The sequence below is a fragment of the Sorex fumeus genome, unplaced genomic scaffold, assembly GCF_029834395.1.
Source record: "Sorex fumeus unplaced genomic scaffold, SorFum_2.1 ptg000009l, whole genome shotgun sequence".
NCBI classification, from domain to species: Eukaryota; Metazoa; Chordata; class Mammalia; order Eulipotyphla; family Soricidae; genus Sorex; species Sorex fumeus.
The window spans coordinates 25,886,506-25,907,088 of NW_026606066.1; the positions used below are offsets into that span (position 1 = coordinate 25,886,506).

The window sequence follows — 20,583 nt, forward strand, 5'->3', positions numbered from 1 at the left end:
CATGGGTTCAAGGCCTGGCACCATATATGGCCCCCTGAACCCTACCAGGAGTGATCCCTGATCTCAGAGACAGGAATAAACCCTAAACATTTCTGGGTGTGACCCTAAAACGAAATTTAAAAAAACACAACAACCAAAAGAGAAGGAAGAAGAAGCAGAGGTTTTCTTCTGGGTCAAGAGAGAATAGAGAAGCTAGGGCACATGCCTGACAGGTGGCTGACTCCAGTTCAATTCTTGGCACCACGTGATCCCTGGGGTATTGCTGGGCACAGCCCTGGAGGTCCCCAGCACTATCAGCCCTGGAGTATCCCTGGCACAAAAGGGCCTTGCATTGATCTGCTGGCCTAGTTGGCAGACAGTGTCCATTGTGGTCCAGAGACCCCCAAGCACCACTTGGAAACGTCCCCCCAAAAGAAAAGTGATCCCTAAGTGCAGACTATAAAAGGACAGATGCCAGAGCCTTGCACTACATTATGTTTCATAAAACAAATTTACATGCAATCTTACAAATCTTTTAAATATATATACATAAAATAAATGTGTCTATTATTAAATTTGCCATCTTAACCTTTTACCTCCCTTGCAGTGTCAGGAAATGAATACAGGACCTCACACATACAAAGCACACTCTCTACCACATTCCCAGTCCTATTGTAACTTCTTTTGGGAACAGAAGGGACCCACTGTACTATGCTCAGGGCTTACTCCTGGCTCTTGGGCTCAAGGGTCACTTATGGTGGTGCTCAGTCTACCATATGGGGTACAAACTAAAACCCTGTATTCTCTCTTCAGTCTCCATTGTAACCATTTTTAACTGTACAATGCATGGGCATTCACTGTGTTCACAATGCTATGCAACCATTACCACTATTTCTAACGCCATTTTTTTTCTTTACAGCCTCAAACGTGGACACACAGTAATGCTTTTCCTTTGCTTCCCTTCACACCCATACCACAGTCCATGAAACTGTGGTCTGGAGAAACGAGTGAAGCCCATGACATAGGGGCCCATTTCTCACTCTTTAAAAAATGGTTTGTTTGATTGTTTGTTTTGGACCACACCAATGCTCAGGGCTTACTTCTGGCTCTGTGCTCAGGAATTATTCCTGTACTGCTTGTGGGGATTCTAAGGGATGGCGGGCATCAAACCCAGGTCAGCCGCATGCAAAGCAAGCGCCTTACCCACTGTGTTAACTCATTAGCCCCTATTCTTTACAGAGTCGTGTACTTTTGGTGACTCTTGTTAAAAGCCTGTCACCTTTACCAATTGCAGGAGTTTTATGTGTCTGTATCAGATGATGCCCGTATGATCGCTGCCCTCAAGGACCAATTGCCTGACTTGGAGAAGATCGTCAAGCAAATGTAAGTACGGGCCCAGCTCTGTGAGGCTCTCCCTTTTAATAGCTTCATCTCTAGCATGGCCTCATCCCCAGAGTCCATTTGCCCACAAATGCCATTATATGCATCCCTGGCTTGCTCACAGGTAACACGGTAAGATCAGCTGAGCAGAGCACAAGGATGCTGCCCAGCCCCTTCCATGCTGAACACCTGCCAAAAGAAAGCCTGAGAGGGCAGAGCTCCTCCTCTCGAGCTCAATAAATGGGGGCGTCCATCCCTTTGGCTCACAGCAGTGAATCCAGTCGTAAAATGATCAGTGGCATTTAAAGAAAGTTTGAGCACATTCATTTTCTGCTGCCCCCACTGTTGATGGCGAATATTTATGTCCCCTTTGACTGCAATGGCTTTACACACCATTCCTCATGCCAGTGGTGAGGGACTGGAGGGAGCAGAGCCCTCTGGCTGTAACTTTACCTTTGGACATACTTGTCCTGGGGATCTGCTGTGGACAGAGCCAACTCTACTGACGCCTCTGGGTTTTGGTCTCTGGAGATTCGAATTGTCTCCTGGAGGGTTGCTGAGATTTCATTTTCTTACATCAGATTAACATGATATACAAATGAAGCAATTTGAAATCGTCAGACCCATGGTATTAAATAATGCACGATCTCTGTTTCTCGTAGCTTAGAAGATGCAAAAGCTCCACAAAAGAAGGTAAGTGGCAATGGATTTGGATTCTCTCATAGTCTGTGCTCTGTGCAGTGAGGGTTCTCCAGAAATAGTGTCTTGCAGTATATAAAAGCTACACCCTAGCTCAGCTCCGAGAGGAGTTTCTTTCATTTCAGAACATGCCTTTTCCTGCTTTTCCTTGGAGTTGCTCATGCCCCATTAACAGCATTTGCTCCTGTTTTGAGTTTGGGGTTTTTTTCCCCCCACAGCACAAAGTTCTTTTGCAACAGTTCAACACAGGGGATGAAAGGACACAGAAACGCCTCCCTGTCCGCGGCTCTGATGAAGGTGAGGATTCTCTTTCCACGCATGGCTGTGTTGACTACTTAATGTCGGAATAAAATCCCCGCCCTGAAATCATTACCTCAGGCCCACAGAATAGTTTGTGGGGGAGGTCCCCTTTGCACACTTGTAATTTATTGTCTTGGACTCTGCCTCCACTGACAGGCTTATCCTCACTCCCCTGGTTTTGCCTCCCCTACTACCCAAGAAAATGTTCTCGGGGCCCTCTCAAGAGCTCTGGGGAGAGCTGGTGGGCAGTTGGCTGATGCTTTGCAGCTGCCTTGCAGAAGAGGGGGCCAGGGTGGTCTTCAGAACTGAGTTCTGCCACTGTACAGCTTTAGTCTCAATAGCTGTCACCAGGAGATCCAGGATACTGGCTGTCATTGGCTTTTTTAAGGTTTCATCCTAGAACCACAACCAAAATGAAATGAGTACCAATGACAAATATTGTCCTTTGAGGCCACAAATAAGGCCCTCCAGTTGATCGTCGATTTGCTCGAGCGGGCCCAGTAACGTCTCCATTGGAGACTTTGTTGTTACTGTGTCTGGCATATCGAATATTCTCGGTAGCTTGCCGGGCTCTCCGAGAGGGGCGGAGGAATTGAACTCAGGTCGGCCATGTTGGCCGCTTGTAAAGCGAACACCCTACCCGCTGTGCTATCACTCCAGCCCGAGGCCACAAATGCATCTTACTATTTCAGAGTGCCTCTAAACTTAGGCATTGCTGGAGCTGGCTTTGATTCCAGAATGTAAGGATTCAGGCATGAGCCTGCAGGCCCCATTTTCAGGTTCCCTAATCTAAATTCTGCTGAGCTTTTGGACTCTGTCTCAACACACACACACACACACACACACACACCCCAGTGGATAGATGAGCAGGAAGATCAGTAGCCTCAGGCAAAAGCACCCCTGTTTGCTGAGGGGTTGCTCTGGGCTCCTTAACACTTTGGCAGTCTCCAGTGATCTGGGTATCCTCCATCCTTTCCACAGAGGGCTAAAGAAGACTAAGAACTGAGGCAGAAGCAGGCAGTGGGAGTAAAGCATTTGTCTCTGTTTTTGGAAAACTGCTCAGGTGTGGCATCTCAGGAGGCGCAGATGTATGCAAATAAAGGCAACAGGAAAAGTCTCAAGGTGCTACATCCTTGGGAGGATGGCTAGACATTGTCCTCTGCTTATGGTTTTGTTCTCTGTGCCTGCTGGCCAAAGTGACCTTCATTCCCCACTGTCTTCACAGTGCTGTTTAAGGTCTATTGCTTGGACCACACCTACACCACCATCCGGGTGCCAGTAGCTGCTTCCGTGAAGGAAGTCATCAGTGCAGTCGCTGACAAACTGGGCTCAGGTGAAGGCCTGATCGTCGTCAAAATGAGTTCTGGAGGAGGTAAGAGCCTTCACGAATACTTGGGGCTTCTGCTAAGTGGAATGTTCCATCCAAGTCGCTTGCAAAGATTAGTTGCGGCCTTCTGGATGATGCAAAGGGACAGTACCACTCTGTGCTCCCCTGAATCACAGAAGAATCCAGGTAGATGGGGGCATCTACTGGTAAGCAGCCAGTGTCCCTCTTCTAGAGCAAGAGGGATAATCTCTTTATCTGAGGTCTCCGGAACTCCAACTCCAGGGTGAGTGGCCCAGAGTTCTCTCCCGATAAGCATTACCTGAACAAAACCTGAAGCCTAGTTTTCCCTCACAGGTGTGGATTGTAAAATGACATCTAGACTGGCAGGTGAAAGGCATCTGTTTCCGCAGTTGTGAGTGGAAGGTAGGGGAGGCTAGTTCTTTTCAGCAGATGGGAAGTCTAAGATGGCAGGAACCGAAAACACTGAATGAAATCAGGTGTAACCCCCAACGCGTGTGCACACACACACACACACACACACACACACACACACGGAATTCACTGGCTACCCTCTGCTCTTTCTAGAATATCATCCATTGGCCACATGTTCTCATTGACCTGTTAGCATGACTGCGTGGGAAAGAGTGAGGTGGTTACTGCAGAGCTGAGTTCTGGGCCAGTTAGGAGGGAGATGTTTAAAACAGAAACACAGGAAGAATTTGCAAAGGGTAAATGAAATAAGTCAGAAAGAGAGGGGCAGACATAGAAGAACTGCACTCCTTTGTGGAGTATAAAACAACATAACATGAGGCTGACACCTACGGATAGTAGATACATGGGACAGATAGATTGTTCCATAACTGGAAGCCTACCTCATGAGCAAAGGAGAAGGCAGCTGGAATAGAGAAGGGATCGCTAAGAAAAAGATGGCTGGAGGAATCGGTCGGGATGGGAAATGTGTGCAGAAAGTGGATAAAGGACCAAACATGATAACCTCTCAGTGTCTATATTGCAAACCATAATGCCCAAAAGTAGAGAGAGATTATGGCGAATCATGTCTGCCATGGAGGTAGAAGGAGGGGGGGGGGCGGTATACCGGGGAGATTGGTGGTGGGGAATGGGTGTTTGATCATTGTGTGATTGTAACCCAAACATGAGAGCTTGTAACTATCTCATGGTGAGTCAATAAAATTAAAAAAAAAAAAAAGAATTTGCAAAGGGTCAGCGCATGACAGGTGAGAGACCCCAAAGAAAGAAGCAGGATTTAACCACCACCCAAGGGAACGTTAGGGATCAAGGGAGCCATTTCTGTTGAGATTGAAAGCAAATGTTTCCACAGGTACAGGCTTTGGTTTGTTGGATTTGTATTAAAGTAACATTGGTTTATTATATTCCCTACATGGGGGAGGGGGGAGGGGGGACAGCATTGGAGTTCAGCATCTGTCTTTGCTATCCGCTAAAGTTTAGTTTCCGTCCACCTCCATATAGCTGGCCCTTTTACCAGATTTAGCCAGTCCCAGCACCCTCCTTCCCCTCTTCTGCTGGGAAGGAACCATTTGTCGTCAGAAACAAAGTGTTTGTTTGTGTTTTGTTTTCTTTGGGGTTTAAAGTTCTAGATCTGCAGCTTTATAGTTCCAGCCCTGTATGAACTGTGTTTTGAGCAGTTCCAGAAATCTGCTTTCTAATCATCACCAATTGGCCTCTTTAGTCCACAGACTTTCTAAATACATGTGGGAGTCCCAGAACCAGCTGGCATTTCTCTCCTGAAATACAGGACCCAGGATGCCTGTCCTCACCCCTGCCTCTGTCATCTTCTTCCCTAATCCCCCCCGACCTCCCCTCACTTTCTGCAATTCCTTTCCCAGTACCCAGGGTCTAGAGCCCACTACTCTCCTTCGCTTTGCCTTCTGAATTGGAGGCTTCCCCACCACTACCACCACCAAGGCCCTTTTTCTCTCTCTGATACACTTTTCTTCTCATTCTGCATCCCTCATGGTAAAGGATGCTCTCTCTGTACTTATTTTTCTTCTGTATTATGCCCTTTGTATCTTTAATGCCTTAAATGTTGTCTGGCACATAGTAACTGTAAAATAAATATCTGGAGCGATAGCACAGCGGGTAGGGCGTCCGCCTTACAAGCGGCCAACATGGCCGACCCGAGTTCGATTCCTCCGCCCCTCTCGGAGAGCCCGGCAAGCTACCGAGAGTATTTGATATGCCAGACACAGTAACAACAAAGTCTCCAATGGAGACGTTACTGGGCCCGCTCGAGCAAATCGACGATCAACGGGAGGGCCTTTACCTTTACCTTTACCTTTATTTTTTTAATGTAAGAAACTGGAACTGGGGAGATAACTCAAAAGACTGAACCACATGTCTGGCAGGCAGAGGCCCCAGGTTTGGTCCCTGGTTCTGAATTGCTCCCTGGGCACCACCAGGAGGTCCTTGGTGCTTCCCAGCAACTCTCCGTCCAAGTTGTACCACACGGTTGGGCCCAAGTAATGAGCTGAGATGCATTTAATAGGCAAACTCAGGTTGCTTATGTTCACAGAAATGGTTTTAACTCTTAGGTGCTCAAACCTAAGAGCTGCGAGTTCTAGAGTCAGGCTGGGTATTGCTAGGAGTGATCTCTGGACCCAGTAAACACTTTTTGAGAGCCCCCCCCCCGCCTTTCCCACATATATGAGACCTTGTCTCAGTAACGTAATTGTCCTCCAAATTAGGGATCTAATAGAGGAAAGAATGAATCTTACATCTGACGTCCTATGGACGCTCTAAGTTTTTTAAAAGTGATCTTTCCACAAAGTGCAGGACTTCATTGCCAGCTGAGAACAGAGCTGTAAATATTGAGTTCAGGTTTGGGCTATCATTATGGTGGCAGCACAAAACTGGATGGATTGACCCTCAGTTCTGTTTGCAGTTGTTTCTGATGGCATCCTGTGCCCACGTGAATGCTGTCTTTTTTAATTCAGAAAGTCCCTTCAGTGCTCTGTTTTATGCAGCCGCTCTGTGTGTTCCAATAATTCTTCAAGCTGGCAATTTGTTGGTGTGATTAGGGTAGTGCAGCAAATCTGAGATGCATTTAATAGGCAATCTTATGCTTTTTATGTTCACAGAAAAGGTGGTGCTCAAACCTAATGATGTTTCCATATTTACGACGCTCACCATTAACGGACGCCTGTTTGCTTGCCCGAGAGAGCAGTTCGATTCACTGGTAGGTGTGGATAGTCTCCTCAGAGCAGCGCGGGCAATCAGAAAAACTTGTCTGGAGCTTAATTTTGCAGCAGTGTTGAACGTAGTGGCTAAAAAAACATTGAATGCGCCTAAGCTTTTGCTTTTGCTGCATTGACTAGGTAAGCCTCAGGTGTGAGTTGAGATGCTTCGCGCTTCAGACTTTCTTCTGTGGAAATAAGCCAAGTAGCGCCCGGATTGGATGTAATTCTGCTTTCAGAATGCCTGGTGGTGGATTGTCTCCTTGAAATGCCCTCAACTTAAATATTCATATTAAAACTCGAAATACTTTAACCAGGAGGAAAATTATGTTTTAAGATGAGCTCTAGGGATGGTTAAGCCTCCTTTGGGACCGGGGGCCAAGGGGGGTACAGACATGCATTATGGCAGAACCATTCTCCGTGCTGAGAAAAGTGTCACTGCCAGAAATCACTCTGGGGGTCCAGGTCTTCCCTCAGTCCCCCAAGCCCTTATTCCCTGCCATGCTAATGAGAGGGTAGCCCACTCTCTTGTATTCTGGTGGGGGGCTCGTTTCTATGTGGGGCTCATTTCTGTTATTTATCCCACAGAAATTGGGCATGGAGGGGCGTAGCTCTGCAAGCTTGAGAGAAGAGGGAGCGTGCCCGACCCACCTCTAGACAACAACCCACAGAAAAGCACAGTCAGGGCTGGTGCATAGAGATGTGCTCCCGTTCCATCCAATCATGCATCAGTATTCCCCTGCTTGGACTTTGTAGAGCCTGTTTTAACCTTCATCTTCATCCTTATTTCTAGCTTATGGGGAACTGCTGGGTGGAACAACTGAAGTGGATCTTTCACTGTGTCTTTGGCTTGGGTCCAGAACAATAGTACAGTGGGTAGGGCTTTTGCCTTGCATGTAGCAGACCCAGGTTGGATCCCTGGCATCCCGTATGATCCCCTGAGCACTTCCAGGAGTGGTTCCTGACTGCAGAGCCAGGAGTAACCCTTAAGCATCACCAGGTGTGGCCCCCAAACAAACAAATAAAAATCCCACTGTGTCTTGGCTTCCCTTGAAGAAGGACACAGCAAAGCTGACATTTGTTCTCTGACTGAACTCACATCCATCCCAACCCTTGAGCCCAATTCCTGTCCTCAGCCACCGGGGCTAGAAGATCTAGGTCAGCTCACAGTCATTCTCATGAGTTTTCACTCATCAGCTATGACCTTTAAGTAATGACTGTCTCAGTGCTCGGGGGCCAGGGGTGTTATAAAGGAGCTGTGCTTTCCTCCCCTAGAAACGAAAGTGCTCTGAGTCAAGTCCCTGCAGCTCTGAGGGAGATGCTGTGTGGTATGTTTGCCACCCAGCAATCAGGCCAGCTGCCTCTTGGCCACTGAGAATAGCCATGTGATGTTTACAGATGGCGTCTGTGGGCTGTCTCCAGCTCCGGGGGCGGGGGGGGGAGAGGGAGGGGGCAGAGGATAGCTTTGTAAGTCTCTGTTTATTTGTACATCAGCCTGCAGCCTGACAAGTGCTCAGTCCTTGCCATTCTTCCATTTTAAGACCTGAATACTTGAAAGGAATAAGGAATGTATGTTGCCACAAGGACACAGGGGCATGACTTGGTGAGCTTCTGTGTTCTCTGGGCCCTGCTGTCCCCAGGAAGGTTCATTCCACACACTCATACTCAGGGTTGGTTGAACCTTACCTGTTTCACCCAACCAGCAGCTAGAACTCCTAGAACTCCTTTTCTGGCTTCGGAAAGATTTCTCTGACGATAGTCTTTCGAGGAAGAGCCATCTGCAGGATGACCCCCACTGTCCAGAGTGCCAGCCAACCCCTGGGATCCATCAACACGTCCTTATGAACTGTCTGCTCTGTACTCAGGCTGAGCTGGTTTCTGTGTGGCTTAGGATCAGTGTCTCCATGCCACTGTCCTCAAGATATTGACTGCCAGCACAGTAAGAAGCACAAGCCAGTGTGACCCAGAGTGAATTAGAGTGCAGGGTAGTGTTTTCTACAATTAGCCGCCTTCCAGTGACTTAGCCTCATGGGGAAAGGGCTTAGATTCTGAGTCTTGTTCTTGTGTCATTTTTTGCATCATCAGTGTGAGCACAGAGAAAATGACAACAAAATACAAATGCACTCTCATTTGATCCTATTTTTTTTACCCATTCACTGGTTCCCTGGACTTTTATTTAGTGCCCACAATACCATCATTTCTGACTTCTGGCCTGGTCTTGAAGAAGACCTTGTCATGGTCCTTATGTGTGCCTCAAGGAACTCACAGTGTAGTGAGGGACACCAGAATGTCATGAGAGTCCACTGTGACAAATGCCATTGCAGAGGGAAACACAGAGCACGTGCGGGCCCCAAAAAAGAGAGGGTCCTGCTGGACAGGCAGCTTAGCCATCCCTTTGCCATTGACAGTCAACACACCCTCCTTGTGTCATGGTTTCCTCCTTTGGGAAGAAAAAACACGTTCTCCAGTCACCTCATCAAAGGCTCTGTCTGATTATGCAAAAACGACAAAATGATGCTGTGGTCCCCATGAAATCAGCTGTCAGGAAGAGCAGGGAGAGTCTTTGAGAGTGCTGTGTCTCTGCGAGGTTGTTTTTAGATCTGTCTGTCCACATCCTCTTGGCTGTGCAACATCTGTCTGACATTCCTCACGGGGGTGTCTGCAAGAAACAGCCCACAGGGATGCTCGCTAGCGGACCCCTTGGTCACTCAGACAGCCGCTGCGATAGCGTGGGGAAAAGGCTCTGCCTGCTGATGTAAAAATGACAAAACGCTGGTGTGGCCAACACTCCTTTCTCTTTACTGGGGGACCCCACTGGGTTTCTTGCTGTTCTCTCAAAAGGGATGCAGGAATCACAGACCAGCACCCATGATTAAAAGAACTTTAATAGATAATAGGAGAGATATTAGAGCAGGTAAGGCATTTTCCTTGCATGCAGCAGACCCAGGTTGGATCCCCGGCACCCTTGAGAGTCCTCAAGCCTCGCCAGGAGTGAGCCCTGAGCACAGAGCCAGACATGGCCCCAAAACCAGCCACAGGAGAAGAATTTTGTGTGTTTCTCAGTGTTGGATCAGTGTGCGCCTTCTATGAGAAAAGCCGGGAAACTCTGCAGATGCTGGTGGCAGCAGCTGAGGCATGGAGTAGGCCAAGCAGATCTTTGGACGGGACAGAGGGGCTGTATCCTCATAGCAGCTACAAAAGAGAAGGAAATTGTGGCCAGTCCATCTGTGCCTGGGAGGTGTCAGCAGACCTAGTATTGCAAAGCTTTCACAACTCTTCTACCTCACATCTCCCCGCCCCAAGGCCATTCTTTTTCTTGGCTTCTGCTCACTCCTCAGTATCAGCTTGGTTCCCTAAAGTGGAAACTTGGGAACTGGGTTTAGCATCTGTTTCCCTGCATGGAGTGAATCCATAACAGTCAAACTGAGCACTGAAGTCCAGGGTTTGTGCCAGCCACCCCTTTCTGTCCATTTGCACTGCTGCAGCACAGCCATCAGGGAAGCAAAGTTGCAGGTGCACGGGAGTGAGACCTGCTCTATGCTTTGGCGCAGAAAGTCAGGGTAAAGTCAGGGTAAAGTCAGGGCAGGATGAGTCCAGCTTAGCAGAGCTGGAAATACCTTCAAGAGTCTGATGAGCAGGCATCCTGCTCCGTCGAAACAGGGACTGCCTCTGTTGCTCAGGACTTGCGTAGATGGGCACCACCCAGGCCTCTTGCAAAACCCCAGCTCCTCACACTGGACTCAGAGACCCGCCAGGATCCATCTAAGCCATGCTTGTGTTCACCTGAATGCTCTGCTCCTGCCAAGCAAGTCGGGGGACCACCCCCCCCCCCACCTTTCTTCCTGCAGCAGCTCAGCCTTGGTGCTCGGGAAAGCCTCGCACCGTTGGCCCACCCGCCTCCATTGGCTTCATCGTTCAGAGTAGAGTGCCCTTTCTATCTCAGGAACCTTATGTTCATTCTCTCTCCACCTTCATTCCAGTTGCCTGCTGACTCTCAACACTCACCTTCTTCCAAATCCTCCTTTTGCTGGGGTGATCTAGGGAGGCAGGTGAGGATGGAGGTTGTGCCAGGGTCTGTGTCTTTTCTGCATGTTAATGAACTTCAGCAGCTGGCCAGAGAGGCTCTTGCTGGTCAGGACACTCTCCCCTCTACGCCACAGACTTCCAATTGCACGTACCACCTCCATCTCGAGAGTGTCATTTCTTTGGTGCCCAGACAAGCAGCAGGCACTCTGGAAAGAAATTGTCACAGGCTACAGCAATAACTGCCTCCAGCCTCCATATTAAATATCTTAATAGAGTCGACATCCTCTTGGACAGATTCTCTTGGAATCATGTGATCTTTGTAGCTTTGTTCATGTCTGTATTGCCGCCTATGTAGTAATACACTGTGTCTTTGTTTTCAGTAGATATTGTGTTATTTAGAAAAAGCTCTGGCTCTCCTTGCAAGAAAGGTGAGCTAGAAAGTCACACCAGAAGTTTTGACTGTGGGTCTTCCAGAAAGCAACCCTGCTTGGTTTTCTGGTGAAGATTCCTTGACTGTGTGGTTTTTTTTTTTCAATTCAGCTCAGCCTCTCTCAGAGAGATCGTCATCCTGGGTGACCTTGGTCGGCACCCTTGCTCCTGCAGCACTTCAGGCAGCATGTTTTAGAAAGCAAGATGTAGTACTTTACCAAAATTACTGTAGGAAGTTGAGCTGTGGCTATGTGTATCAAACTGCCTCACCAGGAGCAGTTTTCATGGAAAAGGAGGACACCCAAGTCTCCCAAAACTTCTTGCCTGTTTAACAAGGAAAAGGACTTGTTTCCTGGGAGCTCCTGGGCCAAGCAGAAGAGAAGCTCCACAGAGTTGTACTGCAGTCCATGATTTCCACCCAATGGAACTGATTAGTGTGAGGGTGGGGACACCTAAAATAGCACTGAAGCATTTAAAGCACAAGCATCTTTCTCTATGGGACTGGAAAAAAAAAATCAAAGGTTCACAATCTCCCTAGAAGCCTTTCCAGAACTTTTTTCCCTCAGAAACTCCTTTAAGCCTTCGAGCGTGAAGTACTTGTTTTGAGATTCTGAATATCTTTTTTGTATTATTATTCATAGACTCCCTTGCCAGAACAGGAAGGCCCAACTGTTGGAACAGTGGGAACTTTTGAACTGATGAGCTCCAAAGATTTAGCATACCAGATGACAATTTATGATTGGGAACTCTTCAACTGTGTGCATGAGGTGAGGCTCGGGATGGGGAGCATGTGTTAGTATCGTGGTAGTTCTGCAGGAAGCCAAACCCCCTCAACCTCCCCCCCACCCCGCAACGGTCCATGTTATTCTGGGCTGCAATATGGAAACCACATGATGATTTTTAAACCATTGGGTTTATGAATAAAGCTGTTATAAAGTCTTTGAGTGTTTAAGAGAGAGCCTTACGGTTTATGAATCTTTATGAAGACATGGTGAGCTGTGTCTTCCAGAATATGTTAAGCTGATATATAATAGCTAGTTTAGATTGGACAGCAAACAAGCCCCATTGAAGCCCTTCATGTCTGTGGTGTGCATTGACTCTTGGTCAGTGCTTGTGTCCACTTGCTGAGCCTTGTCCGCTTATCTTGACAGACCAGGGGGTGGGGGGAGGAGTGTTTGCTTGGCACTGTGATGGGAAGGCAGAGTTGTGAAATTGTTTTTTTTTTTCCTTTTTCTAGTTGGAGCTAATATATCACACATTTGGAAGACATAATTTTAAAAAGACCACAGCAAACTTGGATTTATTCCTGAGGAGATTTAATGAAATTCAGTTTTGGGTTGTCACTGAGATCTGCCTGTGTTCCCAGCTCAGCAAGCGTGTTCAGCTCTTAAAAAAATTCATTAAGATAGCGGCCCAGTAAGTATCATTCATCTGGGGAAAGAAAAATATTTAAGCTGCATTCTCATCTTGTTCCTATAATAATACAAAAGAAAAAAACACAAGACATAAGATCTACCCAGACACAAGGACCAACCATAGAGATTGAAAAATAATCAAACTCTTGCAAAAAGATGAATTTTGTCTGGCCTTTGTAATAGCTGATATCCCTAGTCTAAACTAATATTTTAGTGTTGGTGCTGGAGTCAAATTCTTTTTCTTTTTCTTTTTTTTTTTTTTTTTTTACTCTGAACTCCTCAAACTTTGCGCCTCCTTCAATTTCAAGAGGCCCTCAGCAAGCGAAGTTCTGGGGTAGAAAGTTCTGTTGACATGGGTTTGTCCGGCATGACACTTTCACGCCAGTAGAGGGCAGTAGGAACATGCGTGTAGGGTTGCACTCCAGCTCAGCCTGAAGAACATCCGTGAAATGCAGAAAGGCACGCCAACCTGGTACATGAAAATCATCTCCATAAACATCGGGAAAATGCAGGCATCTTATAAATATTCTATTTAACGGCTCTTCGTGGGAAACAATTTATTTACTGCAGGGGCCAGTTAGATTTCTCCCTGACATGAATTTAATCTTCTCCTGCTATTTAGATATGCCTGACAACCTCCTGTTTACTTCTGTGTTTTTGGTATCACCACAAAGCTAAAAATAAAATGCTAAATGTGGCTTGGGGCTGGGAGACTTCTTTCCTTTCTGAATGCAGGGTGCTGTAGCCAGGGAGGGTGGGGCCCCAGTGACCCCAGCGAGGCAGTTTTTCTGAGCCAAACAGTTTAGATCCCATACAGAGTCTGATTTCCAGAGCTGAACAAAGAAGTCGGTGCTGCTCGACAGTCTTATATATATCAGCCTGCCAAACCTCTGAATTTTGTTGCCAAAAAAAAAAAAAAAAAAAGATGGTTCAACAGGATATCAAAATCCCTTTGGATTTGCACACTGGTATCTCTTAATTTAGAAAATATGCCTTTTGGGAAGAAAGATTTGGTTCAATGTGTTTTGCAAATTTGTGGTTAGCGTGTCTCCACTTTCCCAAGGAGTCTCAAAAGCCTTCTTCCAAGGCGACAAATGCCCTCACATGTTCAGAGGGAGCAGATTATGGAAACAGCAGCAGCATGTGCTTCGCCATTATTAGAAGACGTTCTCTCTTCACCTTAGCCTGGTGGAGTGGAGAGAGGCGAGCAACACCCAAGGTGGGGGATCAGGGAGTCTATGCGGTCTCATCCTGTGCCTTGTCGCATGCAGCTGGGAAGATCCTTTAAAAAAGAAAAAAAAAACCTCAGAGGTTCTTTTTTCCCTTACCCCCTTTTTTGCCTTTCTTCTCTCTCTTCTTTCTGATGATGAGTCAGTGGCACTGGCCCCGGGTACAGAGGGTTTCTCAGGCTTCCCTGTCAAGAGCTGCCTTGCTTACCCTGGAGTACAGCAACCCAGCTGGACAAGCTTACTGACTTTCACAAATCAAGACCTGTAGGAAGGAGGTCTAAACCTTCCTTGGCAGGAGTGCATTGTCCGGGATAATTTTAGCGAAGTTGAGCCTAGTCTGTTCTGCCCAGAACTGTGTGCAGTTCATTGTTTTCAGATGTTGGTGCACCTCTGCCTCCCCCTGCCTCCATCCCTGCCTGTCCCCCCCCCCCCCCAGCAGCCATACAAGGAGGAGATTGAAGATGATAAAGTTAGGGGAATAGGAGCGACCTAAGAGGCAGGGAGGGTGACAGAAGCATCTGTCAATATGCTGGTGCTCGTGCTTCGATGTGCCGGTCTCTCTGAAACAGCCTGAAGATGCTGAACCACTGGCAGCAAAGGCCTGGCTGCCTCTTCCCTGGAGGGATTAGACACCTGAGCTTCTCCACAACATATGTCCCCATTTCTGCATCGTTTAAAGTATCGCTTATTGCTCCCTCTGCAAGAACATAGGCAGCAAATACAACGATTTAGCCTTTTGCAAAAATATTCATCTAAACAAAATTTAATTATTATGTGGTTAATTTAGAGAACCATATTAGTTCGGGGGTAGGGGGTGAAGGACTTGCACTTACTGCTATGAATAATTCTTTCCCTTTTCAAGGAGCTGATGTGAAAGGAAAAGTTGTTGATTCCTTTCTTTTCCTATTTTTTTTTTTCACAAGTGAAGCCAAGATTCTGGGCAGAACATTGCCATCCACATGTCTCATTCCCAGATGTATATTCATCCCCGCTAATAGCAAAGAACAGACTCCAAAGGATCAAATTTCTCAACATCAGTTACACAGAGAAAATGGGTTGCTTTTGTGGGGGAGTCAGTTTGGGTTCTTTCTCAGCTGTAAAATTCCTTGAGCCCATGTGGATCATGACTTGGGAACTGGTATTTTTCAGCCAGTTGGAAGCACTTTTCAGGTAGGACCTGTTTCAGGGGGGCTGTGTGCCTTAGTTTTCTTCCTCCCTAGGAGGTGTCTGTCTTCAGATCGAATGTCCAGAAATCGTCAGGGATGTTTTGCCGTCTCTCTCCCCTTCGCATTAGATCATTCCTTCTAATGTGTCCAACAAGGTTGGACATCATAATCACCATCCCAAATGTAGGCGTCTGGAGGTTCCTTCTCACAGCTTGAATCAGGGATGCCTCAGGCATCCACTTGCTCAGGTGGCTGTGAGAAATCAACCAGCAGGACACCGTCACCCACGGGAACCTGCACAGCATTCAATCTCCCAAGTGCCTTTGTGCATAAGGAGTCCAGACATGTAGGAGCGACGAGCATCAGAAGCAAAGATTCTGATTTTTTCACGTGTCTCCCTCCATCCTGGCATTTGACTCAGACATATGCCGCTTGTGTTTCAGCTGTAAGGAGTATAAAAACCTGAATTCCTTTTTTGCCATCGTCATGGGACTGAGTAACGTTGCCGTGAGCCGCTTGGCACTCACATGGGAGGTAAGCTTCAGCCGAGATCCAGCTGTGACTTTCGCCTTAAGAATAAAACACTGGCTCACCAGTGGGCTTTTCTTATATAGAAATATCACTCACACTCGTGGAACAATGGGAAAGGTGGCACATTTTGAGGGAGGTGACCTGTCTCCTTTTTCAAGTTGCCTCCCAGGGTGAATTTAAAAAAGCATTGTCCCTTTGTGCCTGGGGCCAGGGAGGCGGGGTGGTCTTGGCTGCTCAGTCTCCTCGACCAGATAAATAATAATAACATTTCCTAGGTATGACACGAATCAGCAGCATTGCTTGGTGTCTTACAAGGCTTTTGCACCTAGATTCCATTATCCCTGGAATGTCTGCATATTGACTTTGCAATAAGCTTTATCTATAATTAAGGCAGAACAGAAGATCCATTTTTATCCCAGAAGTCATTTTGCTCCTGGGAGAATGATCCAGAAGGCCAACTGTTTGTCTCAGCTGAGTCCTAAGTTTCTCTAAGTTTCTCTTTATGACCTAGCAGAGGCGTGTGTGTGTGTGTGTGTGTGTGTGTGTGTGTGTGTGTGTGTGTGTGCTCGCGCACAGCATTTGGCTTGAATTGAGTTCGGGGCCAAAGTTATGCAGGTGTGTTGAAAATTTGTGATTGAGATTTAGCCCCCTTGACTAGAGAGCAGATTTCATTAGCTACGAGCTCAACAAAGCAACCGAACCCCTTCCATGTGCTGCACAGTTGAAAAAAATACTAACCTCTGATAGGACATACAGAAATAGATTCTTACTAAAAATAATAAAGTCTGTGTGAGGGAGACACAAAGAGAGGGTGAAGAGAAGCTACGAGAGACTTGCTTGGCATTGGCGCTAAAAGGCTGCTGTTGGCACCTCTGCCTCTTCCCTCCCTCCCTCCCCCCCTTGAAACTGTTTTTGCCTCTGTCCCTCCTAAATGTTTCCATTGTTTATAGGGCAGGTCCTCACAAGCCCTCTTGTCTTGGATTTCTCTGAAAATTCCAGGCAGATGCAGCACACAGCGGCTCATCCCCTGAATATAGGAATGAGGGAACCGGGGAGGCCTGCGTGCCATGCCAGGATCCTTGCCCGGTCGGTACAGGGCTGGGGTTAGTGATGCCAGTCAGCCTGAGCCAGGAAGACAGAGGACAAGCGCTTCTCCTGCCCCACAGTCAAGACCCTTGGGGGCCTGGAGACCCAGCGTTCCCACCCAGGCCACTAACTTTGCCCTTCACCTAACCATCCTTGCTGCTCTTCCATCCACAGACCAAAAGAGTTGGCTGGAAAATCAAAGACAACTCCAAGTCTCCAAAGGGGTCCCAGGAATCCAAGGGTGGGTCCCACAGGCCAGAACGTGGGAAATATTATCAAAATTACCAAAGGCTATTTGTTGGGGGGTGGGGGATGGCAGTGGTTACAGTCAGCAAAGAGAAAGAGTTAATTGGCGAGTCCTTCAGTTTCACTGGGAATAGGAACAAATCCTTCTGTGAGCTTCTATTTTTACCCTTGCCTGTTGGTGGAAAGAACAGATTAACCTCTCCTCATTTATAAACCCTTCTTTATTTTTATTTTTTAACTTTATATTTTTTTAATTGGGAACATACCCAGTCGTGCCAGGGCCTAAACTCGGGGCCTCCCATGTAATGAGATTCCTCTGTGGGGAGAGCTACCTGCTCATCTGCATATTTGGTTTGGGCTTCCCTGCTTGCATTTGACCCTACAGTCTTCCTATTAACCCCTTGTAGCCCGGGTGAGTGTAACCCATGGCTGCCTTCAGTGTGAGGCCCGGAACCTGACTCACAGGGATGGAGATTGGCAATGGCCAAGCAGGAAAGAGCATTAAACCACATGGTAAAGCTCCACATGGAAGGCAAGAAGGACCTAAGATAAAAGTCAGTAAGAGGTTACCCAGAGCAGTTTCCATAGCAGAATAGTTTGTGAGGGGTCAGTACAGAGGCTGCTGACCTGTGCAGTGCCCGCAAGTACTCTGGCCTCTGCCCACTCACACCAGTAGTATCTCTCCCTCTTGTGATTGCAGTGACTGTCTGGTGACCCTGAAAGGGGGAGGGGCACAGCTACATGGATCGTTTATCCCAGTGAGCATGTGGGAATCAGGGTGTAGATCTTTAAGTCTTAAATGCATACTTTTTTCTTATTACTATCTGCCCTCCTTCTTCTGACCAAAAAAATCTGGAATGACAACTCTAACCAAAAACATTCACCCCAGATCTTAAAAAGCAGTCTCTGTTCATGGAAAGGGGTCCTCGAACATGCTGGTTCCTGCACCCCATGTGGGATGAGACCCTGGCACCCTGGATGCCCAGCCCAGCTTTCACTCCTTTGGTCATTTTCCCTAAGCATTTATGGGTTCCCTAAAGTCTAACTCAAAAGGAGACAAGAAAGACAAGAATTAGTTGCGAGGGTCTCTTGGATGATGCTGTATGGTAACTATACTTTTGGTGTTGAATATTGTGGAGTATATACATTTTTCTATGTATGAAACGCCAGTCCTAAAGTTTATAGTGTTGTAAACCAATGTTATTCCTATAAAAAATAAAGCACAAAAAGAGAAAAAAGGAAAATTACTTTGAAGGGGCTACAGAAGAATAGTTCCCCTCAACAAAGCAAGACTTGGTGACAAATGCTCACCTGGAACTCTACTGAGATTCAGAAATGAGAGAGAGAAGAGAGTGAGGAGCCCTTCCCTGCAGAGAAATCAGCGGAGTCCATGGGCTGCGGTTGGGAGAGTGACCCATGAGTAACAGCCCTAGACTGGTCAGAGCTTCCCAGGTCTCAGTGTCACAAAAACTGTCTCCTAATGTGGCCCTGCCAGAGAAAAAAGGCCGAACTTTACAGAAACTCAGAACCTGAGCAGAGTAAGACCAAAGAGATGGGAAGATGCTTGGGAATTGGCCTACCAGTGTAGATACACACAGGTGGTAAGGTCACTGGCATCGAATCATATGCCAAAATATAAACATGAAAAATTGCTGAATTGCTAGAACCTATGCCAAAGAGATAGCCCAGAGGCTAAGGTGCTTGCCTTGCTCAGGTCCAACCCTGGTTTGTTTCTCAGCACTGCTTATGGTTCTCCTATGCACTGCCAACAGGGATCCCTGAGCACAGAGCCAAGAATAATCCCTAAGCAAACAAAGTAACAAAATAGGAGACTAACACCCAAGAATGGCCGAGATTAGTACCAGGAATTTTGCTCCATGGCTTGGAGGCCAGCCACACATGCTAAGGGAAAAGGCAGCTCAGATAGAGAAGGGAGCACCAAATAAAGGGTGTTGGGAGGATCCTCCCAGGATGGGAGAAGCATGCTGAAAGTAGACTATAGACCAAACATGATTGCCACTCAATGCCTCTTTTGCAAACCACAACACCTAAAAGGAGAGAGAGAACAGAGGGGAATACCCTGCCACAGAGGCAGTGTGGGATGGGGGAATGGGGGTGGGAGGGATACTGGGATCCGTGGTAGTGGGAAATGGGCACTGGTGGAGAGATGGGTATTTGATCATTGTATAATTGAAACCCAAGCACAAAATTTGTAAATCTACAACTGTACCTCATGGTGTCTCATTAAAAATAATAATAATAATAATCCCTAAGCACAGCCAGGTGGAATCAATCCCATCCCCTCCCCCCCAAAAAAATTAAATTGGTAGAACTACCCATTTTATAAAAGGGCAGAGAGGATGTAGCAAAATAAAGGATTATGTAGAAAAACATAGAGTAATGTCTCTGGTCTAAATTTCCATTGTGGAGATCAGCTAGTTTAAGGTGGGGTAGAAGATTAATTGCAAACCTCTTACAGTCTAGGAATACAGCCCTCTGTATGAACAGTCCATCTCAGAAAACATTTTATAAAGCATAAGATCCAAGCATCTGTAGTTACTTTTGGTTCCGCTAGGTTGACTTTTTGAAAAAGCCAGTTCTCTATATTCTGCAAGATTTCCCTCAAATGATAAGGCAGATTCTAATCCAGCCTGTCTCAGAGATGTTTGATTAGAGCCAAAAGAAATGCATTTCCTCTAGAAATAGTAATCCACATTACCTATCTCAATATTGAATCTGACACACATGTGTGGCATTTTCGTTTCATTAACAGAAACTGCCGAGCAAGTTCAAGAAGTTCTATGCAGAGTTTGAAAGTTTAATGGTAAGTGACAGCGGGCTCTTTGGCTCCTTGGTTCTGTTCACTGTCTGCATTAATCCAATATCTGATTAGCTGAATTGAAGTTCTCATTTCAGAAATTTCATCTGTCCTTGTATGACTTTAAGAAGTTTATGATCCCGTTTTAGTGCTGCTAAAACAAGCATGTCTGACTAATGAATGGCACCCTCGGGAACTAACTTAAAGAGGACTTATGTCCCACATAAGGTCAATTTGTGTAGCTAAGAAAAGCAGGGGCCCGGGACCCTATCCACCCAGCAGGAGTTGGCCGTGGATTGGACGCTGCATTCTCCTAGGCTGGCCAAAATTATTTCTCCCCCGTTGCCTGGGAGGTGTTAACAGACAGAAATGGAGTGAGTGGGACTTGGCAGGAGTTATGGGATCATTTCACAACAGGCAAGTTCAGACTGGCTGTGCTGGGCACTGAGGAAAAGAGTGCAGACACCCAGGAAGGATGTGGAGGCTTCCAAAGAAGAGGGACCTCCTGGTGGGAACTGATGGCACACACTTGTCATCTCCTCTGCCTTCAAAGGGCCTCTCCCCTGGGCAACGGAAGGCATCATCACTTCTTTCCATCAAATGAGAAAGACCATGTCCTGCCATCCCTGACATTGTTCTAAAGCACACATCAGTTTGTTTAACCAAGTCTCTACCATAGCTGCTCTTGACTGCCAGTTGCCTGATTGCAGATGGGAGGGTGGTGGGTGTGTTAGGAAGTT

General features: G+C 46.9%; 1 protein-coding gene across 2 annotated transcripts in view; it reads left to right on the forward strand.

Annotated features, from left to right (window-relative positions):
- RAPGEF4 (Rap guanine nucleotide exchange factor 4) overlaps positions 1-20,583 on the forward strand; it is a 336,825-nt gene that overhangs the window by 301,362 nt on the left and 14,880 nt on the right. For both annotated transcript variants that reach the window (XM_056110137.1, XM_056110139.1), the window contains 9 exons: positions 1,274-1,362; positions 2,022-2,052; positions 2,277-2,355; positions 3,584-3,730; positions 6,802-6,899; positions 11,994-12,119; positions 12,590-12,768; positions 15,606-15,696; positions 19,799-19,849. In XM_056110137.1, the coding sequence (XP_055966112.1) occupies positions 1,274-1,362; positions 2,022-2,052; positions 2,277-2,355; positions 3,584-3,730; positions 6,802-6,899; positions 11,994-12,119; positions 12,590-12,768; positions 15,606-15,696; positions 19,799-19,849 (891 nt within the window). The remainder of the gene's footprint in view (positions 1-1,273; positions 1,363-2,021; positions 2,053-2,276; positions 2,356-3,583; positions 3,731-6,801; positions 6,900-11,993; positions 12,120-12,589; positions 12,769-15,605; positions 15,697-19,798; positions 19,850-20,583) is intronic.